This window comes from Heptranchias perlo, chromosome 2 (assembly GCF_035084215.1).
Source record: "Heptranchias perlo isolate sHepPer1 chromosome 2, sHepPer1.hap1, whole genome shotgun sequence".
Classification (NCBI taxonomy): domain Eukaryota; kingdom Metazoa; phylum Chordata; class Chondrichthyes; order Hexanchiformes; family Hexanchidae; genus Heptranchias; species Heptranchias perlo.
This window is the reverse complement of record NC_090326.1, coordinates 171,562,758-171,583,930: the sequence shown is the minus strand read 5'-3', so window position 1 is coordinate 171,583,930 and position 21,173 is coordinate 171,562,758. Positions and strand designations below refer to the sequence as shown.

The 21,173-nt window shown below is 51.3% G+C and overlaps 1 protein-coding gene across 1 annotated transcript in view; it reads left to right on the top strand.

The window, feature by feature from the left end:
• The window catches only part of scrib (scribble planar cell polarity protein), a 296,559-nt gene that overhangs the window by 182,241 nt on the left and 93,145 nt on the right, over nt 1-21,173 (top strand). Inside the window, 2 exon segments of the mRNA XM_067996625.1 lie at nt 5,209-5,289; nt 11,990-12,421. Of these exon segments, the coding sequence (XP_067852726.1) occupies nt 5,209-5,289; nt 11,990-12,421 (513 nt within the window).

Sequence of the window (21,173 nt, the reverse complement as noted above, 5' to 3'; positions counted from 1 at the left end):
GGAGGGAGTGGGGTTACTGTCAGTGATGATGGAGGGAGAATGATGGGGGAGTGGGGTTACTGTCAGTGATGATGGGGGGAGAATGATGGAGGGAGTGGGGTTACTGTCAGTGATGATGGGGGGAGAATGATGGGGGGAGTGGGGTTACTGTCAGTGATGATGGGGGAGAATGATGGGGGGAGTGGGGTTACTGTCAGTGATGGGGGGAGTGGGGTTACTGTCAGTGATGGGGGAGAATGATGGGGGGAGTGGGGTTACTGTCAGTGATGGGGGAGAATGATGGGGGAGTGGGGTTACTGTCAGTGATGGGGGTAGTGGGGTTACTGTCAGTGATGGGGGGAGTGGGGTTACTGTCAGTGATGGGGGAGAATGATGGGGGGAGTGGGGTTACTGTCAGTGATGGGGGAGAATGATGGGGGGAGTGGGGTTACTGTCAGTGACGGGGAGAATGATGGGGGGAGTGGGGTTACTGTCAGTGATGGGGGAGAATGATGGGGGGAGTGGGGTTACTGTCAGTGACGGGGAGAATGATGGGGGGAGTGGGGTTACTGTCAGTGACGGGGAGAATGATGGGGGGAGTGGGGTTACTGTCAGTGATGGGGGAGAATGATGGGGGGAGTGGGGTTACTGTCAGTGACGGGGAGAATGATGGGGGGAGTGGGGTTACTGTCAGTGACGGGGAGAATGATGGGGGGAGTGGGGTTACTGTCAGTGATGGGGGAGAATGATGGGGGGAGTGGGGTTACTGTCAGTGATGGGGGGAGAATGATGGGGGGAGTGGGGTTACTGTCAGTGATGGGGGAGAATGATGGAGGGAGTGGGGTTACTGTCAGTGATGGGGGAGTGGGGTTACTGTCAGTGATGGGGGGAGAATGATGGGGGTAGTGGGGTTACTGTCAGTGATGGGGGAGAATGATGGGGGTAGTGGGGTTACTGTCAGTGATGGGGGAGTGGGGTTACTGTCAGTGATGGGGGGAGAATGATGGGGGGAGTGGGGTTACTGTCAGTGATGGGGGAGAATGATGGGGGGAGTGGGGTTACTGTCAGTGATGGGGGGAGAATGATGGGGGTAGTGGGGTTACTGTCAGTGATGGGGGAGAATGATGGGGGTAGTGGGGTTACTGTCAGTGATGGGGGAGTGGGGTTACTGTCAGTGATGGGGGGAGAATGATGGGGGGAGTGGGGTTACTGTCAGTGATGGGGGAGAATGATGGAGGGAGTGGGGTTACTGTCAGTGATGGGGGAGAATGATGGGGGAGTGGGGTTACTGTCAGTGATGATGGGGGGAGAATGATGGGGGGAGTGGGGTTACTGTCAGTGATGATGGGGGGAGAATGATGGAGGGAGTGGGGTTACTGTCAGTGATGATGGGGGGAGAATGATGGGGGGAGTAGGGTTACTGTCAGTGATGATGGGGGAGAATGATGGGGGGAGTGGGGTTACTGTCAGTGATGGGGGAGAATGATGGGGGGAGTGGGGTTACTATCAGTGACGGGGAGAATGATGGGGGGAGTGGGGTTACTGTCAGTGATGATGGAGGGAGAATGATGGGGGGAGTGGGGTTACTGTCAGTGATGATGGAGGGAGAATGATGGGGGAGTGGGGTTACTGTCAGTGATGGGGGAGAATGATGGGGGGAGTGGGGTTACTGTCAGTGATGATGGGGGGAGTGGGGTTACTGTCAGTGATGGGGGAGAATGATGGGGGGAGTGGGGTTGCTGTCAGTGATGGGGGAGAATGATGGGGGGAGTGGGGTTACTGTCAGTGATGATGGAGGGAGAATGATGGGGGGAGTGGGGTTACTGTCAGTGACGGGGGGAGAATGATGGGGGGAGTGGGGTTACTGTCAGTGATGGGGGAGAATGATGGGGGAGTGGGGTTACTGTCAGTGATGGGGGAGAATGATGGGGGGAGTGGGGTTACTGTCAGTGATGGGGGAGAATGATGGGGGGAGTGGTGTTACTGTCAGTGATGGGGGAGAATGATGGGAGGAGTGGGGTTACTGTCAGTGATGGGGGAGAATGATGGGGGGAGTGGGGTTACTGTCAGTGATGGGGGAGAATGATGGGGGTAGTGGGGTTACTGTCAGTGATGGGGGAGAATGATGGGGGTAGTGGGGTTACTGTCAGTGATGGGGGAGTGGGGTTACTGTCAGTGATGGGGGAGAATGATGGGGGGAGTGGGGTTACTGTCAGTGATGGGGGAGTGGGGTTACTGTCAGTGATGGGGGAGAATGATGGGGGGAGTGGGGTTACTGTCAGTGATGGGGGAGTGGGGTTACTGTCAGTGATGGGGGAGAATGATGGGGGAGTGGGGTTACTGTCAGTGATGGGGGAGAATGATGCGGGAGTGGGGTTACTGTCAGTGATGATGGGGGCAGAATGATGGGGGGAGTGGGGTTACTGTCAGTGATGATGGGGGCAGAATGATGGGGGAGTGGGGTTACTGTCAGTGATGATGGAGGGAGAATGATGGGGGAGTGGGGTTACTGTCAGTGATGATGGGGGCAGAATGATGGGGGGAGTGGGGTTACTGTCAGTGACGGGGGAGAATGATGGGGGAGTGGGGTTACTGTCAGTGATGGGGGAGAATGATGGAGGGAGTGGGGTTACTGTCAGTGATGATGGGGGCAGAATGATGGGGGGAGTGGGGTTACTGTCAGTGATGATGGGGGCAGAATGATGGGGGAGTGGGGTTACTGTCAGTGATGATGGGGGCAGAATGATGGGGGGAGTGGGGTTACTGTCAGTGATGATGGGGGGAGTGGGGTTACTGTCAGTGATGATGGGGGGAGAATGATTGGGGAGTGGGGTTACTGTCAGTGATAATGGGGGGAGAATGATGGGGGGAGTGGGGTTACTGTCAGTGATGATGGGGGGAGAATGATGGGGGGAGTGGGGTTACTGTCAGTGATGGGGGAGAATGATGGGGGGAGTGGGGTTACTGTCAGTGATGGGGGAGAATGATGGGGGGAGTGGGGTTACTGTCAGTGATGGGGGAGAATGATGGGGGGAGTGGGCTTACTCTCAGTGATGGGGGAGAATGATGGGGGGAGTGGGGTTACTGTCAGTGATGGGGGAGAATGATGGGGGAGTGGGGTTACTGTCAGTGATGGGGGAGTGGGGTTACTGTCAGTGATGGGGGAGAATGATGGGGGAGTGTGGTTACTGTCAGTGATGGGGGAGTGGGGTTACTGTCAGTGATGGGGGAGAATGATGGGGGGAGTGGGCTTACTGTCAGTGATGGGGGAGAATGATGGGGGGAGTGGGCTTACTGTCAGTGATGGGGGAGAATGATGGAGGGAGTGGGGTTACTGTCAGTGATGATGGGGGCAGAATGATGGGGGGAGTGGGGTTACTGTCAGTGATGATGGGGGCAGAATGATGGGGGAGTAGGGTTACTGTCAGTGATGATGGGGGCAGAATGATGGGGGGAGTGGGGTTACTGTCAGTGATGATGGGGGGAGTGGGGTTACTGTCAGTGATGATGGGGGGAGAATGATTGGGGAGTGGGGTTACTGTCAGTGATAATGGGGGGAGAATGATGGGGGGAGTGGGGTTACTGTCAGTGATGATGGGGGGAGAATGATGGGGGGAGTGGGGTTACTGTCAGTGATGATGGGGGGAGAATGATGGGGGAGTGGGGTTACTGTCAGTGATGATGGGGGGAGAATGATGGGGGAGTGGGGTTACTGTCAGTGTTGATGGGGGGAGAATGATGGGGGGAGTGGGGTTACTGTCAGTGACGGGGGGAGAAGAATGATGGGAGTCGTCGGGTTGCTGTGCAGTTGGTAGACGTGTCTCCTTTTGTCCTGCCTTGTCGATATATAATCTCCTTTCTGAGCCCGAATTACTGATTGCATTGGTTAGCTGAGATGTTTACACCCCTGTATATTGGGAGGATACAAAATTTGAGGTGTACAAAATTATGAGGGGCACAGATAGGATGGATACTAAGGAGCTTTTTCCCTTCGTTGAGGGTTCGACAACAAGGGGACATAGATTCAAGGTAAAAGGCGGGAGGTTTAGAGGGGATTTGAGAAAGAACTTTTTCACCCAGAGGGTGGTTGGAGTCTGGAACTCACTGCCTGAAAGGGTTGTGGAGGCAGGAACCCTCACAACATTCAAGAAGCATTTGGATGAGCACTTGAAATGCCATAGCATACAAGGCTACGGACCAAATGCTGGAATATGGGATTAGAGTAGACAGGGCTTGATGGCTGGCGCGGACACGATGGGCCGAAGGGCCTCTATCCGTGCTGTATAACTCTATGACTCTATGATAGTGGGGTTAGGTGGGATGTTTACATTTCAGAGGAAGGACTTTGGTGAGACCTCACCTGGAGTACTGTGTACAGTTTTGGTCTCCTTATCCAAGGAAGGATATACTTGCCTTAGAGGCGGTGCAACGAAGGTTCAGTAGATTAATTCCTGGTATGAGAAGATTGTCCTATGAGGAGAGATTGAGTAGAATGGGCCGATACTCTCTGGAGTTTCGAAGAATGAGAGGTGATCTCATTGAAACATATAAAATTCTTGGAGGGCTTGACAGGGTAGATGCTGAGAGGTTGTTTCCCCTGGCTGGAGAGTCTAGAACTAGGGGGCATAGTCTCAGGATAAGGGGTCGGCCATTTAAGACTGAGATGAGGAGGAATTTCTTCACTCAGAGGTTTGTGAATATTTCAATTTCTCTACCCCAGAGGACTGTGGATGCTGAATCGTTGAGTGTAATCAAGGATGAGATGGATAAACTTTTGGACTCCAAGGGAATCAAGGGATACGGGGATCGCGCAGGAAAGTGGAGTTGAGGTTGAAGATCAGCCATGATCTGATTGAATGGTGGAGCAGACTCGAGGGGCCGAATGGCCTACTCCTGCTCCTAATTCTTTTGTTCTAATGAAGCTGGATAGACACATGAGGGAGAAAGGAATAGAAGGATATGCTGATAGGGTGAGATGAAGAAGGGAGGGAGGAGGCTCGTGTGAAGCATAAACACCGGGATAGACCAGTTGGGCCGAATGGCCTGTTTCTGTGCTGTCATTTCAACGTAACTCGATGTGATTCTCGTCACATGAAGATGATGCTGTTAGCTGTGAGCTTTCGGCTCTCCTCTCAAATTGTTTTGGGGAAGTGGAGAGGGGTGTTCAGGTCCAACCTTTCCCATGGTCAGCCCAGTCCCTCCTCACCTTGCCTTCCATGTTGTTTACAGAATTTCAGCACAGAACCACTGAAGCTGGATTACAGGACCCTGGCAGCCTTACCTAGCAGCGGGATACAGAGAGCTAATCGGGTAAGTGTGTGTGTGTGTGTGTGTGTGTGTGTGTGTGCGCGCAGCACTGTGGGTAATGTAAGGGGAGGTCCTGTAAAACCAGACGCACTGCACATATAGTCACCGGCCATGACACTAACCAACACCAGACTGTGTGACACATCCGAATGTGACGCAGCTCCCAATACACCTCTCTCTCACTTGCTCTCGCTCTCTTGGAGAAGGTGTCAGTCTGGGGGCGGTACTGCCCCTCACGCTCCCCGTCGGGGGGTACTGCCCCTCACACACCCCGTCGGTGGGGGGTACTGCCCCTCACGCTCCCCGTCGGGGGGTTACTGCCCCTCACGCTCCCCGTCGGGGGGTGCTGCCCCTCACACTCCCCGTCGGTGGGGTACTGCCCCTCACGCTCCCCGTCCGGGGGGTACTGCCCCTCACGCTCCCCGTCCGGGGGGTGCTGCCCCTCACACTCCCCGTCGGGGTGGGGGGGGTACTGCCCCTCACACTCCCCGTCGGGGGGGGGGGGGTACTGCCCCTCACACTCCCCGTCGGGGGGTTACTGCCCCTCACACTCCCCGTCGGGGGGTTACTGCCCCTCACACTCCCCGTCGGGGGGTTACTGCCCCTCACACTCCCCGTCCGGGGGGTGCTGCCCCTCACACTCCCCGTCGGTGGGGTACTGCCCCTCACGCTCCCCGTCCGGGGGGTGCTGCCCCTCACGCTCCCCGTCCGGGGGGTACTGCCCCTCACGCTCCCCGTCGGTGGGGTACTGCCCCTCACACTCCCCGTCGGGGGGTTACTGCCCCTCACGCTCCCCGTCCGGGGGGTGCTGCCCCTCACGCTCCCCGTCCGGGGGGTACTGCCCCTCACGCTCCCCGTCCGGGGGGTGCTGCCCCTCACACTCCCCGTCGGGGGGGTACTGCCCCTCACGCTCCCCGTCCGGGGGGTACTGCCCCTCACGCTCCCCGTCCGGGGGGTACTGCCCCTCACGCTCCCCGTCGGGGGGTACTGCCCCTCACGCTCCCCGTCCGGGGGGTACTGCCCCTCACGCTCCCCGTCCGGGGGGTACTGCCCCTCACGCTCCCCGTCCGGGGAGTACTGCCCCTCACGCTCCCCGTCGGGGGGTACTGCCCCTCACGCTCCCCGTCGGGGGGTACTGCCCCTCACGCTCCCCGTCGTGCGGTAATTAAATTAATGGGGCTAAAGGCTGACAAATCCCCAAGGCCTGATAATCTACATCCCAGAGTACTAAAGGAAGTGGCCCTGGAAATAGTGGATGCATTGGTGATCATCTTCCAAAATTCTATAGACTCTGGAACAGTTCCTACAGATTGGAGGGTGGCAAATGTAACCCCACTATTTAAAAAAGGAAGGAGAAAAAACAGGGAATCACAGGCCAGTTAGCCTAACATCAGTAGTGGGGAAAATGCTAGAGTCTATTCTAAAAGATGTGATAACAGAACACTTGGAGGGCATTAACGGGATTGGACAAAGTCAGCATGGGTTTATGAAAGGGAAATCATGCTTAACAAATCTACTGAAGTTTTTTGAGGATGTAACTAGTAGAATAGATAGGGGAGAACCAGTGGATGTGGTGTATTTGGATTTTCAGAAGGCTTTTGATAAGCTCCCACACAAGAGGTTAGTGTGTAAAATTAAAGCACATGGGATTGGGGGGAATATACTGGCATGGATTGAGAATTGGTTAACAGACAGGAAACAGAGAGTAGGAATAAACGGGTCTTTTTCCGGGTGGCAGGCAGTGACTAGTGGGGTACCGCAGGGATCAGTGCTTGGGCCCCAGATATTCACAATATATATCAATGATTTGGATGAGGGAACTAAATGTAACATTTCCAAGTTTGCAGACGACACAAAGCTGGGGTGGAATGTGAGCTGTGAGGAGGATGCAAAGAGGCTCCATTGTGATTTAGACAAGTTGGGTGAGTGGGCAAGAACATGGCAGATGCAGTATAATGTGGATAAATGTGAGGTTATCCACTTTAATTGTAAAAACAGAAAGGCAGATTATTATCTGAATGGTGATAGATTGGGAAAAGGGGAGGTGCAACGAGACCTGGGTGTCCTTGTACACCAGTCGCTGAAAGCGAGCATTCAGGTGCAGCAAGCAGTTAGGAAGGTGAATGGTATGTTGGCCTTCATTGCAAGAGGATTTGAGTACAGGAGCAGGGATGTCTTACTGCAGTTATACAGGGCCTCGGTGAGACCACATCTGGAGTATTGTGTGCAGTTTTGGTCTCCTTATCTGAGGAAGGATGTCCTTGCCATGGAGGGAGTGCAACGAAGGTTTACCAGACTGATTCCTGGGATGGCAGGACTGACGTATGAGGAGAGATTGGGTCGACTAGGCCTATATTCACTGGAGTTTAGAAGAATGAGAGGTGATCTCATCAAAACATATAAAATTCTAACAGGACTGGACAGACTAGATGCAGGGAGGATGTTCCCGATGGCTGGGGAGTCCAGAACCAGGGGTCACAGTCTCAGGATACGGGGTATGCCATTTAGAACCGAGATGAGGAGACATTTCTTCACTCAGAGGGTGGTGAACCTGTGGAATTCTCTACCACAGAAGGCAGTGGAGGCCAAGTCATTAGATGTATTCAAGAAGGAGATAGATATATTTCTTAATGCTAAAGGGATCGAGGGATATGGGGAAAAAGCAGGAACAGGGTACTGAGTTAGACGATCAGCCATGATCATTTTGAATGGCGGAGCAGGCCCGAAGGGCCGAATGGCCTACTCTTTTCTATGTTTCTGTGCCCCTCACACTCCCCGTCGGGGGGTTCTGCCACTCCGCTCTTTACCCTCTCAGTCTCTCAGCCTCACACCTGAAGAATGTCAGTTTAGGTGAACTGTTCCCTGTGGCCTTATCCCACCATGAGTTGCACTGTCGGGGCACGGGTGGGGTATTAATGAGGAACACCTTCTCCCTTAAATAAATACTGGGAGTTGTGAGGCTTGTTTGCTGAAGGCAGGGAGCGTGAACAGCAGATTGTGTGGAAGAGCCCGGTTTGGTTGGGCTGCAGTCGGGTGCGGGAATGCTGAGGTTAGTAATAGCTCCCCAGTCACAGGAGCGGAATGCTGGCTGTGACCTCGGGCCTTTTTTAGTCGCGGGGTGAGAGGTCGGGATCTGGAATCCAGCCCACTTTGGCTGGGTGCCAATCCTGCACCTGCTGGATTCCAGTCAGTGGGAGGGGACCAGGAGTCCACAACACTGGAGCCCAGCCTCAGAGCCTCGTGTCTGCGGCAGTGGAGTCTCACACACACTCGCTCTGGGTATCCTCAGCTGTGTGAGACTGCCAACCACACACTGCAGAAAGATCGGCAGTTCCCGAAACAGCTGAACCTGTAGCCAGGAGGTAAGTCCGGATGGGTTAGGTGCAGGTGTTAATGTATTGTGAGCCGGGTTTTAGGGGGCCTAATCTTTGGGCTGAGTCAGTCTATCTACCCAAACTTGTGACTGAGAGCTGCACCGTGCCTGGGCGGGCGCCCCGTCCGTGCCTGGGCCGGCGCCCGGTCCGTGCCTGGGCCGGCGCCCGGTCCGTGCCTGGGCCGGCGCCCGGTCCGTGCCTGGGCCGGCGCCCCGTCCGTGCCTGGGCGGGCGGTGGTGTGAAGGGGTTTTGATTGCCAGACCCTGATCTATATAACAGCTTCTCGCTCACCATTTCTGTTGGGAATATTTGGAGAAATGAGTTGTGTTTTCAGTAAGTTCCTGTGCCTCGGCTTAGTTTTTCTGCTGCTCTTGCAGTGTGTCGCACCTCAGTACAGCCATAGTGCTTGGTACAGGCGGACCGAGCTGATATTACCTCCACCCACCTCCTGCCTGTACACAGGCCACGTTCCCATGGACATCCTGCCTGTGCCCTGTCCCTCGAGCTCTGGCCTCCGGTTTCTCTCTTTCTCTCTTTCTCACCCTCACGCCGCTGTCATTCATTCTCACGCACGCTGTCTCTCTTTCTCTCCTCCCCCCCCCCCCTTTTCTTTCTCTCTCTCTCTTGTGCTCTCTTTCTCGTTCTACACTCTCCCTTCTCTTTCTCTCTCTTGCATGTACATGCACGCACTTGGTCTCTCCTCTCTCTTTCTGACTGTTCCTCTCCGTCTCCCCTCTCTCTCTCTCCGCTCTCTCTCACTCACTCTCTCACTCTCTCACTCTCACTCTCTCACTCTCTCACTCTCTCTCACTCTCTCGCTCTTTCCCGTCACTCCCTTTATCTCTGCCTCTCATTCTCTTTCTCTGTCTCTCTATCTCTCAATGCTTCCTCTCCCTCTCTCTCTTGCTCTTCCCCCACCCCCCATACCTTTTTCTCTTTCTCCTCCCTCTCTCTCACTCTTTCCTTTCTCTTACTTTCTCTCTCTCTCTCTCTCTCTCTCTCTCCCTTATGGTGCTTGTCCTTTTTTGTCTCACCGCCCACCTCTCCATAGCTCCTTCCCCTCTTTCATATCTCCCGCTGCATACTGAGCTCTCCCTGCCTCCTTTGGCCCGATTTAGACTGGTGTCTGACCCGATCTGGTCCTAATACTGCTGGAGCATGGCACTTACCCCAGGGACCCGTGTGGGACATTGCCTGGCTACGGGAGATAGCTAGACTGGTGGAACGTACACGTCCCACACCCTGCGAGGGTCCCACATCACCTGGGCTCTGTCCTCGCTGCCAGTTGCACCTTTCCGTTGCCCTGTCTGGAGCAGGGCAGCTGGGACGTTGGCACAGAGACTGGGAAAACATCCCCTGTTATTTGACTATGTGGGGAAGGAGGCCCAGGTTCTACAGCGAGCCACAGACAGATTGATTGGGTGTGCTGGCTTTCAGTGCAAGGGTTAATCACCGTCAGTTCAAACTCTGTCCAGATTCTTTCCCCTGTCTGTAAAGCTGACCCCAGCCAGCTGCTGCTTCACCTGTTGATTACGTGTGATGTTGGAGCTGTATATAGTCTTATACTGGCACACTGTGCAAGACAGCATGCTCAAACTGGCTGCACCCAGTAACCAGTGCTCATTTGTGGGCAGGGACACCCCTCTACCAGCAGAGCACCATCACTGGACCAGCAGATACTGTAGAGCGCCATCACTGTACCAGCAGATACTGTAGAGCGCCATCACTGTACCAGCAGATACTGTAGAGCACCATCACTGTACCAGCAGATACTGTACTGAGCACCATCACTGTACCAGCAGATACTGTAGAGCGCCATCACTGGACCAGCAGATACTGTAGAGCACCATCACTGTACCAGCAGATACTGTACTGAGCACCATCACTGGACCAGCAGATACTGTAGAGCGCCATCACTGTACCAGCAGATACTGTACTGAGCACCATCACTGTACCAGCAGATACTGTACTGAGCACCATCACTGGACCAGCAGATACTGTAAAGCGCCATCACTGTACCAGCAGATACTATGGAGCACCATCACTGTACCAGCAGATACTATGGAGCACCATCACTGTACCAGCAGATACTGTACTGAGCACCATCACTGTGCCAGCAGAGCTACTGTACTGAGCACCACTGTACCAGCGGATACTGTACTGAGCACCATCACTGTACCAGCAGACACTGTACCAGCACCGACACTGTACCAGCAGACATTGTACTGAGCACCATCACTGTACCAGCAGAGCTACTGTACTGAGCACCATCACTGTACCAGCAGACACTGTACTGAGCACCATCACTGTACCAGCAGACACTGTACTGAGCACCATCACTGTACCAGCAGACATTGTACTGAGCGCCATCACTGTACCAGCAGACATTGTACTGAGCACCATCACTGTACCAGCAGAGCTACTGTACTGAGCACCATCACTGTACCAGCAGAACTACTGTACTGAGCACCATCACTGTACCAGCAGACACTGTACTGAGCACCATCACTGTACCAGCAGACATTGTACTGAGCGCCATCACTGTACCAGCAGACATTGTACTGAGCACCATCACTGTACCAGCAGAGCTACTGTACTGAGCACCATCACTGTACCAGCAGAGCTACTGTACTGAGCACCATCACTGTACCAGCAGAGCTACTGTACTGAGCACCATCACTGTACCAGCAGACACTGTACTGAGCACCATCACTGTACCAGCAGACATTGTACTGAGCGCCATCACTGTACCAGCAGACATTGTACTGAGCACCATCACTGTACCAGCAGAGCTACTGTACTGAGCACCATCACTGTACCAGCAGAGCTACTGTACTGAGCACCATCACTGTACCAGCAGACATTGTACTGAGCGCCATCACTGTACCAGCAGAGCTACTGTACTGAGCGCCATCACTGTACCAGCAGACACTGTACTGAGCACCATCACTGTACCAGCAGAGCTACTGTACCGAGCACCATCACTGTACCAGCAGACACTGTACTGGTCTCCTCTGGTTTGTAATCAGGTGCAGGGTGCTGATTTCCTCTCTCTAGCCCAGGGCGGAGAGTCCAGTTCTGGAGCCTGGCTGAGATGAGCTGAATCAGCACAGACAGGGATGGAACCGGGACCTTTCTGGCCTCTCCTGCCCAGTGCTAAACCAGGCTATCCGTCAGGGGGCTGAGTGTTGTTTGAACTGATTCTTCGCTCATAGTGATTGAAGTTTGACTCTGAATAAGATCTCTCTCACCTCTTCTAAATCCCCTCCCTCCTTTCTTTCTTCCTTTCTTGCTGTCTTTCTGTCCCTCTGACCTTTCACCTCATTAAGAGGGGTCCTGGGCCTGCTGCGATGGAGGGTCAGTGCGAACACCTTTTTCAGGCTGAGCCGAGGGTGGGCTGGGAGCTGGAGACGGGCCTCTGCGAGAGGTCAGGGACCGTGGCTTCGAGGGAGGCTGCCAGGGACCCCCGGCCTAGCGGCACTGAGCAGCGAGCCCCCAACACCGGGCACACGGCGATGGAAGAGGGCACTCATCAAACAGCACTCACCGAACCGAACGGGCAGCCCGACAAGCGGGCACAGGAGAGCCAGGCCCCCAGCCAGCAGCAGGACGAGGAGATTCTGATCGAGGTGCAGCCCATTCCCTTCCATGAGAACCCGTTTGTGGTGGCGAACAGGAAGGGTCGGGGTCGGTCCAGGGGCACTCGGGCGGCAGGCACTTCTCCGCACCGCACCCGTGTCTGCGTCAGCCGCAACGTCCAGGCAAGCACCCACCGGCACGTGGCGTGTGTGTGGCATAGCGTGTTCGTGAGCCCGAGGATTGCGCTGGTTGGCGGGCAGGCGGTACATGCATCGTGGCTTTGGCGGTCTGGCTCACATCCACTAACCAGCAGCAGTGAGGGGCGTCTGGGGTCTGTGCTACTGGCTGCGCGCTCGCTCACTTTCTGTCTCTCTCTCTCTGGGGGTCTGTGCGTCTGGCTCCCTCCCTCCCTCCCTTTCTCTCTCTCTCTCTGTCTCTCGCTGTCTGTGTGTGGGGTCTGTGCGTCTGGCTGTGCTCTCTGTCTCTCGCTGTCTGTGTGTGGGGTCTGTGCGTCTGGCTGTGCTCTCTGTCTCTCGCTGTCTGTGTGTGGGGTCTGTGCGTCTGGCTGTGCTCTCTGTCTCTCGCTGTCTGTGTGTGGGGTCTGTGCGTCTGGCTGTGCTCTCTGTCTCTCGCTGTCTGTGTGTGGGGTCTGTGCGTCTGGCTGTGCTCTCTGTCTCTCACTGTCTGTGTGTGGGGTCTGTGCGTCTGGCTGTGCTCTCTGTCTCTCGCTGTCTGTGTGTGGGGTCTGTGCGTCTGGCTGTGCTCTCTGTCTCTCGCTGTCTGTGTGTGGGGTCTGTGCGTCTGGCTGTGCTCTCTGTCTCTCGCTGTCTGTGTGTGGGGTCTGTGCGTCTGGCTGTGCTCTCTGTCTCTCGCTGTCTGTGTGTGGGGTCTGTGCGTCTGGCTGTGCTCTCTGTCTCTCGCTGTCTGTGTGTGGGGTCTGTGCGTCTGGCTGTGCTCTCTGTCTCTCGCTGTCTGTGTGTGGGGTCTGTGCGTCTGGCTGTGCTCTCTGTCTCTCGCTGTCTGTGTGTGGGGTCTGTGCGTCTGGCTGTGCTCTCTGTCTCTCGCTGTCTGTGTGTGGGGTCTGTGCGTCTGGCTGTGCTCTCTGTCTCTCGCTGTCTGTGTGTGGGGTCTGTGCGTCTGGCTGTGCTCTCTGTCTCTCGCTGTCTGTGTGTGGGGTCTGTGCGTCTGGCTGTGCTCTCTGTCTCTCGCTGTCTGTGTGTGGGGTCTGTGCGTCTGGCTGTGCTCTCTGTCTCTCGCTGTCTGTGTGTGGGGTCTGTGCGTCTGGCTGTGCTCTCTGTCTCTCGCTGTCTGTGTGTGGGGTCTGTGCGTCTGGCTGTGCTCTCTGTCTCTCGCTGTCTGTGTGTGGGGTCTGTGCGTCTGGCTGTGCTCTCTGTCTCTCGCTGTCTGTGTGTGGGGTCTGTGCGTCTGGCTGTGCTCTCTGTCTCTCGCTGTCTGTGTGTGGGGTCTGTGCGTCTGGCTGTGCTCTCTGTCTCTCGCTGTCTGTGTGTGGGGTCTGTGCGTCTGGCTGTGCTCTCTGTCTCTCGCTGTCTGTGTGTGGGGTCTGTGCGTCTGGCTGTGCTCTCTGTCTCTCGCTGTCTGTGTGTGGGGTCTGTGCGTCTGGCTGTGCTCTCTGTCTCTCGCTGTCTGTGTGTGGGGTCTGTGCGTCTGGCTGTGCTCTCTGTCTCTCGCTGTCTGTGTGTGGGGTCTGTGCGTCTGGCTGTGCTCTCTGTCTCTCGCTGTCTGTGTGTGGGGTCTGTGCGTCTGGCTGTGCTCTCTGTCTCTCACTGTCTGTGTGTGGGGTCTGTGCGTCTGGCTGTGCTCTCTGTCTCTCGCTGTCTGTGTGTGGGGTCTGTGCGTCTGGCTGTGCTCTCTGTCTCTCACTGTCTGTGTGTGGGGTCTGTGCACGCTCTCTCTCTCTCTCTCTCTCTCTGTGTTCTGTTACTCTGCAATGTACCGAGTACTAAGTGTCATCGCCTGAGACAATGTCCCCACTTGTGACTGGCCGTGTCTTTAATAAGGCGCACCCTCCACCCTCATGTGTAAAGCTTCAAATTGGGATTAGGGTCGGGAGTCAGGGACGTTTTAAATATGAATCGGCACTGTGCTACACCCCTGTTCCACAGGCTCGCAGAGTGCGCCGATAAACAGCAAATTCAATTCAATATAGAGAAGTATGAGGTGGTTCATTTTAGTAGGAGAAATAAGGAGGCCACTTATTCTTTAGAAGGTAAGAAACTAAGTGGGGTAGAGAAGCAAAGTGATCTGGAATTACAGATACATAAATTGCTAAAAGTAGTGACACGAGTTGATAAGGCCTTAAAGAGTGCAAACACAGTATTAGGACCACTGTTCTTGCTATATATTAATGAGCTGGACTTGGGTACAAAGGGAATAATTTCAAAGTTTGCAGATGAGAGGAAACTCGGAAATGTAGTAAACAATGTGGAGGATAATGACAGACTGGTGAAATGGGGAGACACGTGGCAGATGGAGTTTAACACAGAGAAGTGTGAAGTGATGTATTTTGGTGGGAAGAATGAGGAGAGGCAATATAAACTAAATGGTACAATTTTAAAGGGAATGCAGGAACAGAGAGACCTGGGGATATATGTGCACAAATGTTTGAAGGTGGCAGGACAAGTTGAGAAGGCTGTTAAAAAGAGCTTAGGGGATCCTGGGCTTTATTAATAGAGGCACAGAGTGCAAAAGCAAGGTTATGTTAAACCTTTATAAAACACTGGTTAGGTCCCAGCTGGAGCATTGTGTCCAATTCTGGGCACCGCACTTTAGGAAGGATGTCAAGGCCTTAGAGAGGGTGCAGAGGAGATTTACTAGAATGGTCCCAGGGATGAGGGACTTCAGTTATGTGGAGAGACTGGAGAAGCTGGGGTTGTTCTCCTCAGAGCAGAGAAGGATAAGGGGAGATTTGATCGAGGTGTTCAAAATCATGAATGGTTTTGATCGAGTAAATAAGGAGAAACTGTTTCCAGTGGCAGAAGGGTCGGTAACCAGAGGACACAGATTTAAGGTGATCGGCAAAAGAGCCAGAGGGGAGATGAGGAAACATTTTTTTACGCAGTAAGTTGTTCTGATCTGGAATTCACTGCCTGAAAGGGCGGTGGAAGCAGATTCAATAATAACTTTCAAAAGGGAATTGGTTAAATACTTGAAGGGAAACAGTTTACAGGCCTTTGGGGAAAGAGCAGGGGAGTGGGACTGATTGGACAGCTCTTTCAAAGAGCCGGCACAGGCATGATGGGCCGAATGGACTTCTCCTGTGCTGAACCTATTATGATACTATAGAATAAAAGTCCTGGGGTTCATTTCTAGAGGAATAGCATAATATCATATGATATAGCTCAGAAGAAGGGCATTCGGCCCATCGTATCTGTGCTGGCTCTTTGAAAGAGTATCCAATTAGTCCCATTCCCTGCTCTTTCCCTATCACCTGTAATTTTTTTCCCTTAAAGTATTTCTCCAATTCCCTTTTGAAAGTTATTATTGAATCTGCTTCCACCGCCCTTTCAGGCAGTGAATTCCAGATCAGAACAAGTCTCTGCGTAAACAAACGTTTCCTCATCTTCCCTCTGGCTCTTTTGCCGATCACCTTAAATCCGTGTCCTCTGGTTACCGGCCCTTCTGCCACTGGAAACAGTTTCTCCTTATTTACTCTGTCAAAACCCTTCATGATTTTAAACACCTCTATTAAATCTCCTCTTAACCCTCTCTGTTCTAAGGAGAACAATCCCAGCTTCTCCAGTCTCTCCACATAACTGAAGACCTTCATCCCTGATACCATTCTAGTAAATCTCTTCTGCACCCTCTCTAAGGCCTTGACATCCTTCCAAAAGTGCGGTGCCCAGAATTGAACACAATTCTCCAGCTGAGGTCTAACCAGTGTTTTATAAAGGTTCAGCATAACTTCCTTGCTTTAGTACTTGATGCCTCTATTAATAAAGCCCAGGATCCCATTTTTTTTAACAGCCATTTCAACTTGTCCTGCCACCTTCACAGATTTGTGTAGATTCAACCCCAGGATAATAGGTATTATGTTATAAACTGGATAGCCCGGTGGTGAAGGATGGAACACTAGAGCCTGGTCTTCAGTTGCTTCCAAGCCTTTATTCACAGAGCTCCACATTCCACCCTCTACACACCCTAGATCAGCTCTCTTATAAATGGATACAAGAGTCCCCAATTGATAAGCACCACCTGAATACAATTAACACTAATTGATATGAATCACATAAAAACAATTATCCTATCTAGTACCGCTGCTACCTCTTCCTTTATTGCTACATTGGCAGCATCCTCTTCTCTAGTGAAGACCGAAGCAAAATATTCATTTAGTACCTCAGCAATACTCTCTGCCTCCACAAGAAGATCTCCTTTTAAGATCTTAAAAACATAAAAAATAGGAGCAGGAGTAGGCCATACGGCCCCTCGAGCCTGCTCCGCCATTCAATAAGATCATGGCTGATCTTCTACCTCAACTCCACTTTCCCACCCAATCCCCATATCCCTTGATTCCCTTAGAGTCCAAAAATCTATCGATCTCAGCCTTGAATATATTCAATGACTCAGCATCCACAGCCCTCTGGGGTAGAGAATTCCAAAGATTCACAACCACTGAGTGAAGAAATTCCTCCTCATCTCAGTCTTAAATGGCCGACCCCTTATCCTGAGACTATGCCCCCTAGTTCTAGACTCTCCAGCCAGGGGAAACAATCTCTCAGCATCTACCCTGTCAAGCCCCCTCAGAATCTTTCACATTTTAATGAGATCATCTCTCATTCTTCTAAACTCCAGAGAGTATAGGCCCATTCTACTCAATCTCTCCTCATAGGACAACCCTCTCATCCCAGGAATTAATCTAGTGAACCTTCGTTGCACTGCCTCTAAGGCCAGTATATCCTTCCTTAGATAAGGAGACCAAAACTGTACACAGTATTCCAAGTGAGGTCTCACCAATGCTCTGTACAACTATAGTAAGACTTCCTTACTCTTGTACTCCAACCCCCTTGCACTAAAGGCCAACATGCCATTTGCTTTCCTAATTACTTGCTGTACCTGCATGCTAACGTTTTGTGTTTCTTGCACGAGGACACCCAAATCTCTCTGGACACCAACATTTAATAGTTTCTCACCATTTAAAAAATATTCTGTTTTTCTATTCTTTCTACCAAAGTGAATAACCTCACATTTTCCCACATTATACTCCATCTGCCACCTTCTTGCCCACTCACCTGTCTATATCCCTTTGCAGACTCTTTGTGTCCTCCTCACAGCTTACTTTCCCACCTAGCTTTGTATCGTCAGCAAACTTGGATACATTACACTCGGTCCCTTCATCTAAGTCATTAATATAGATTGTAAATAGCTGAGGCCCAAGCACTGATCCTTGCGGCACCCCACTAGTTACAGCCTGACAACCTGAGAATGACCCGTTTATCCCTACTCTCTGTTTTCTGTCCGTGGACCAATCCTCTATCCATGCTAATATATTACCCCCAACCCCATGAGCCCTTATCTAGTGTAACAACCTTTTATGTGGCACCTTATCGAATGCCTTTTGAAAATCCAAATATACGACATCCACTGGTTCCCCTTTATCTACCCTGCTAGTTACATCCTCAAAAAATTCTAATAATTTGTCAAACACGATTTCCCTTTCATAAAACCATGTTGACTCTGCCGAATCATATGATTTTTAAGTACCCTGTTACCACTTCCTGAATAATCACTATGCTATCTGTTGGGTATGGTAGCATAGTGGTTATGCTACTGGATTAGTAATCCAGAGCTGGACTAATAATCCGGAGTCATGAGTTCAAATCCCGCCACGGCAGCTGGGGAATTTAAATTCAATTCATTAAATAAAATTCGGGAATAAAAAAAACTAGTATCAGTAATGGTGGCCATGAAACTACCGAATTGTCGTAAAAACCCATCTGCTTCACTAATGTCCTTTAGAAAAGAAAACCTGCCATCCGGCCTATATGTGACTCTAGACCCACAGCAATGTGGTTGATTCTTAATTGTCCTCTGAAATGGCTAGCAAGCCACTCAGTTGTTGAAGAAGGTGGCTCACCACCACCTTCTCGAGGGCAGTTAGGATGGGCAGTAAATGATTGCCAGTGACGCCCACATCCCATGAACGAATAAAAAAAACTTCCTTAATAATATATTCCAGCACTTTCCCGAAGACTGTCAGGCTAACTGGCCTGTAATTCCCTGTTTTCTCTCTCCCTCCTTTCTTGAATAGCGGGGTCACATTTGCTACCTTCCAATCCGCTGGGACCGTTCTAGAATCTAGGGAATTTTGGAAGATCATAACCAATGCATCCACTATCTCTGCAGCCACCTCTTTTAGAACCCTCGGATGTAGGCCATCAGGACCAGGGGATTTATCGGCTTTTAGTCCCATTAGTTTCTCAAGTACTTTTTCTCTACTGATAATTACTTTTAAGTTCCTCACTCTCATTAGCCCTTTGGTTCCCCACTATCTCTGGTATGCTTTTTGTGTCTTCTACAAAATATTTGTTTTACGCATCTGCCATTTCCTTATTCCCCATTATAATTTCTCCTGTCTCAGCCTCTAAGGGACCAACGTTTACTTTTGCTGCTCTCTTCCTTTTTACATACTTGTAGAAGCTCTTAAAATCTGTTTTTATATTTCTTGCTAGTTTACTTTCATATTCTATTTTCTCCCTTTTTATCAATTTTTTGGCTGTCCTTTGTTGGTTTCTAAAACTCTCCCAATCCCCAGGCTTTTTTGTCCCTAATAGGCCCCACCCTTCCTTTGATTACCCTTTTCCTGTTTATATGTTTATAAAAGACATTTGGATTCCCTTTTATGTTAGCTGCTAATCTATTCTCATACTCTCTCTTTGACCCTTTTATTCCCTGTTTTTGATCTCCTCTGTACTTTCTCTGTTCAGCCTGGTTCTCTATGATATTATGAACCTTACATTCGTCATAAACCTCCTTTTCCTGTTTTAGTTTAATCTCTATATCTTTAGTCATGCAGGGAGCTCTAGCTTTGGATCCCCTTGCTTTCCCCCTTGTAGGAATGTGTCTACTCTGTACCTGAACCAACTCTTCCTCGAAGGCCTCCCAATGCTCAATTGCTGCTTGGCCTACCAATTTTTGATTCCAATCCGCTGAAATTAACCCCCCTCCAGTTTAGTATTTTTACATTTTTACAATGATATTATGATCACTGTTTCCCAAATGCTCCCCCACTGAAACATACTCCACCTGCCCCATTTCATTTCCCAGAACTAGATCCAGCACTGCGTCCTCCCTGTTTGGGCTGAAAACACACTGATCAGGGAAGTTCTCTTGTGCACATTTCAGGAATCCCTCCCCCTCTTTGCCCTTTACACTGTTGCTATCCCAGTCTGTATCGGGATAATTGAAGTCCCCCATTATCACTACTCTGTGGTTCTTGCATCTTTCTGTAATTTGGCTGCATATTTGCTCCTCTATCTCCCTCCCACTATTTGGTGGCCTATAGTTCACACCCAGTCGTGTAATCGCTCCTCTATTGCTCCTTAATTCGAAGCATACGGATTCTGTCTTTGACCCTCAATGACATCATCCCTTTCCAGTGCTATAATAGTTTCTCTGATCAATACTGTCCCGTCCTTCCCTCCTTTCTTTCCTTCCCTATCTTTCCTGAATACCTTGTATCCAGGAATATTCAGTACCCAATCCTCCCCTTCTCTGAGCCTGGTCTCTATTATTGCCACTATATCATAGTCCCATGTGACGACTTGATCCTGCAGCTCACCAACCTTATTCACCACACTACGTGCATTTACACACATGCACTCCAGTCTCATCTTAGTCTGCCTCGTGTTTGTCCCCTGACTGATCCCTCCTATTTCTGAACCATTCTTTACTCTGGTGCTACTTGTCTCTCCCAGTCCTCTGTGCACCTTGTTTCTCCTCTCTAATGCCCATGCCCCTGACAAATTAGTTTAAATCCTCTCCCACAGCACTAGTTAATACTTGAGTAGGGAGGTAATGTTAAATTTATACAGAACCTTGGTTCGACCACACTCTTGAGTGCTGTGGGCAGTCCTGGTCTTCATATTACAAGGATATAGAAGCACTGGAGAAAGTGCAGAAAAGGGTTGAGAGGATGGAACTGTCAGGAAACATTGATCAGGCTGCGTCTCTTCTCTCTGGCTAAGAGGAGACCTGATCGAGGTCTTTAAAATGATGGGGTTCGATAGGGTGGATGTAAAAAAAAACTGTTTCCACTTGTGGGTGAATCCAAAACGAAGGGACATAAATATAAGATAGTCACTAACAGATCAAATAAAGAATTTAGGAGGAATTTCTTTACACAGAGAGCGGTGAGAATGTGGAACTCACTGGCACATGGAGTGGTTGAAGCAGAGAGTGTTGATGTATTTAAGGGGAGGCTTGATGCAAACATGAGGGATACGGGGGGCAGGGTGGGAAGAGGTAATTAGAGTGGAGTATAAATTCCAGCATAGAACAGTTGGGCTGAATGGCCTGTTTCTGTGCTGTGTATCCTATGTCTGTAATTCTACGCAGCAATGTGTATCAATATAAATCACAATGGGCACCAGTAAACACAGTATATATACAGCATTACACAGCAATGTATATCGTTAATGCACTAGTATAATACAGTATATATACAGCACTGCATCTCAATGTATTTTACGATTGTGCAATTACTGTGGTGTGTTGCGGTGGGTGCGATTACTGTGGTGTGTTGCGGTGAGTGTGCGATTACTGTGGTGTGTTGCGGTGGGTGTGCGATTACTGTGGTGTGTTGCGGTGGGTGTGCGATTACTGTGGTGTGTTGCGGTGTGTGTGCGATTACTGTGGTGTGTTGCGGTGGGTGTGCGGTTACTGTGGTGTGTTGCGGTGTGTGTGCGATTACTGTGGTGT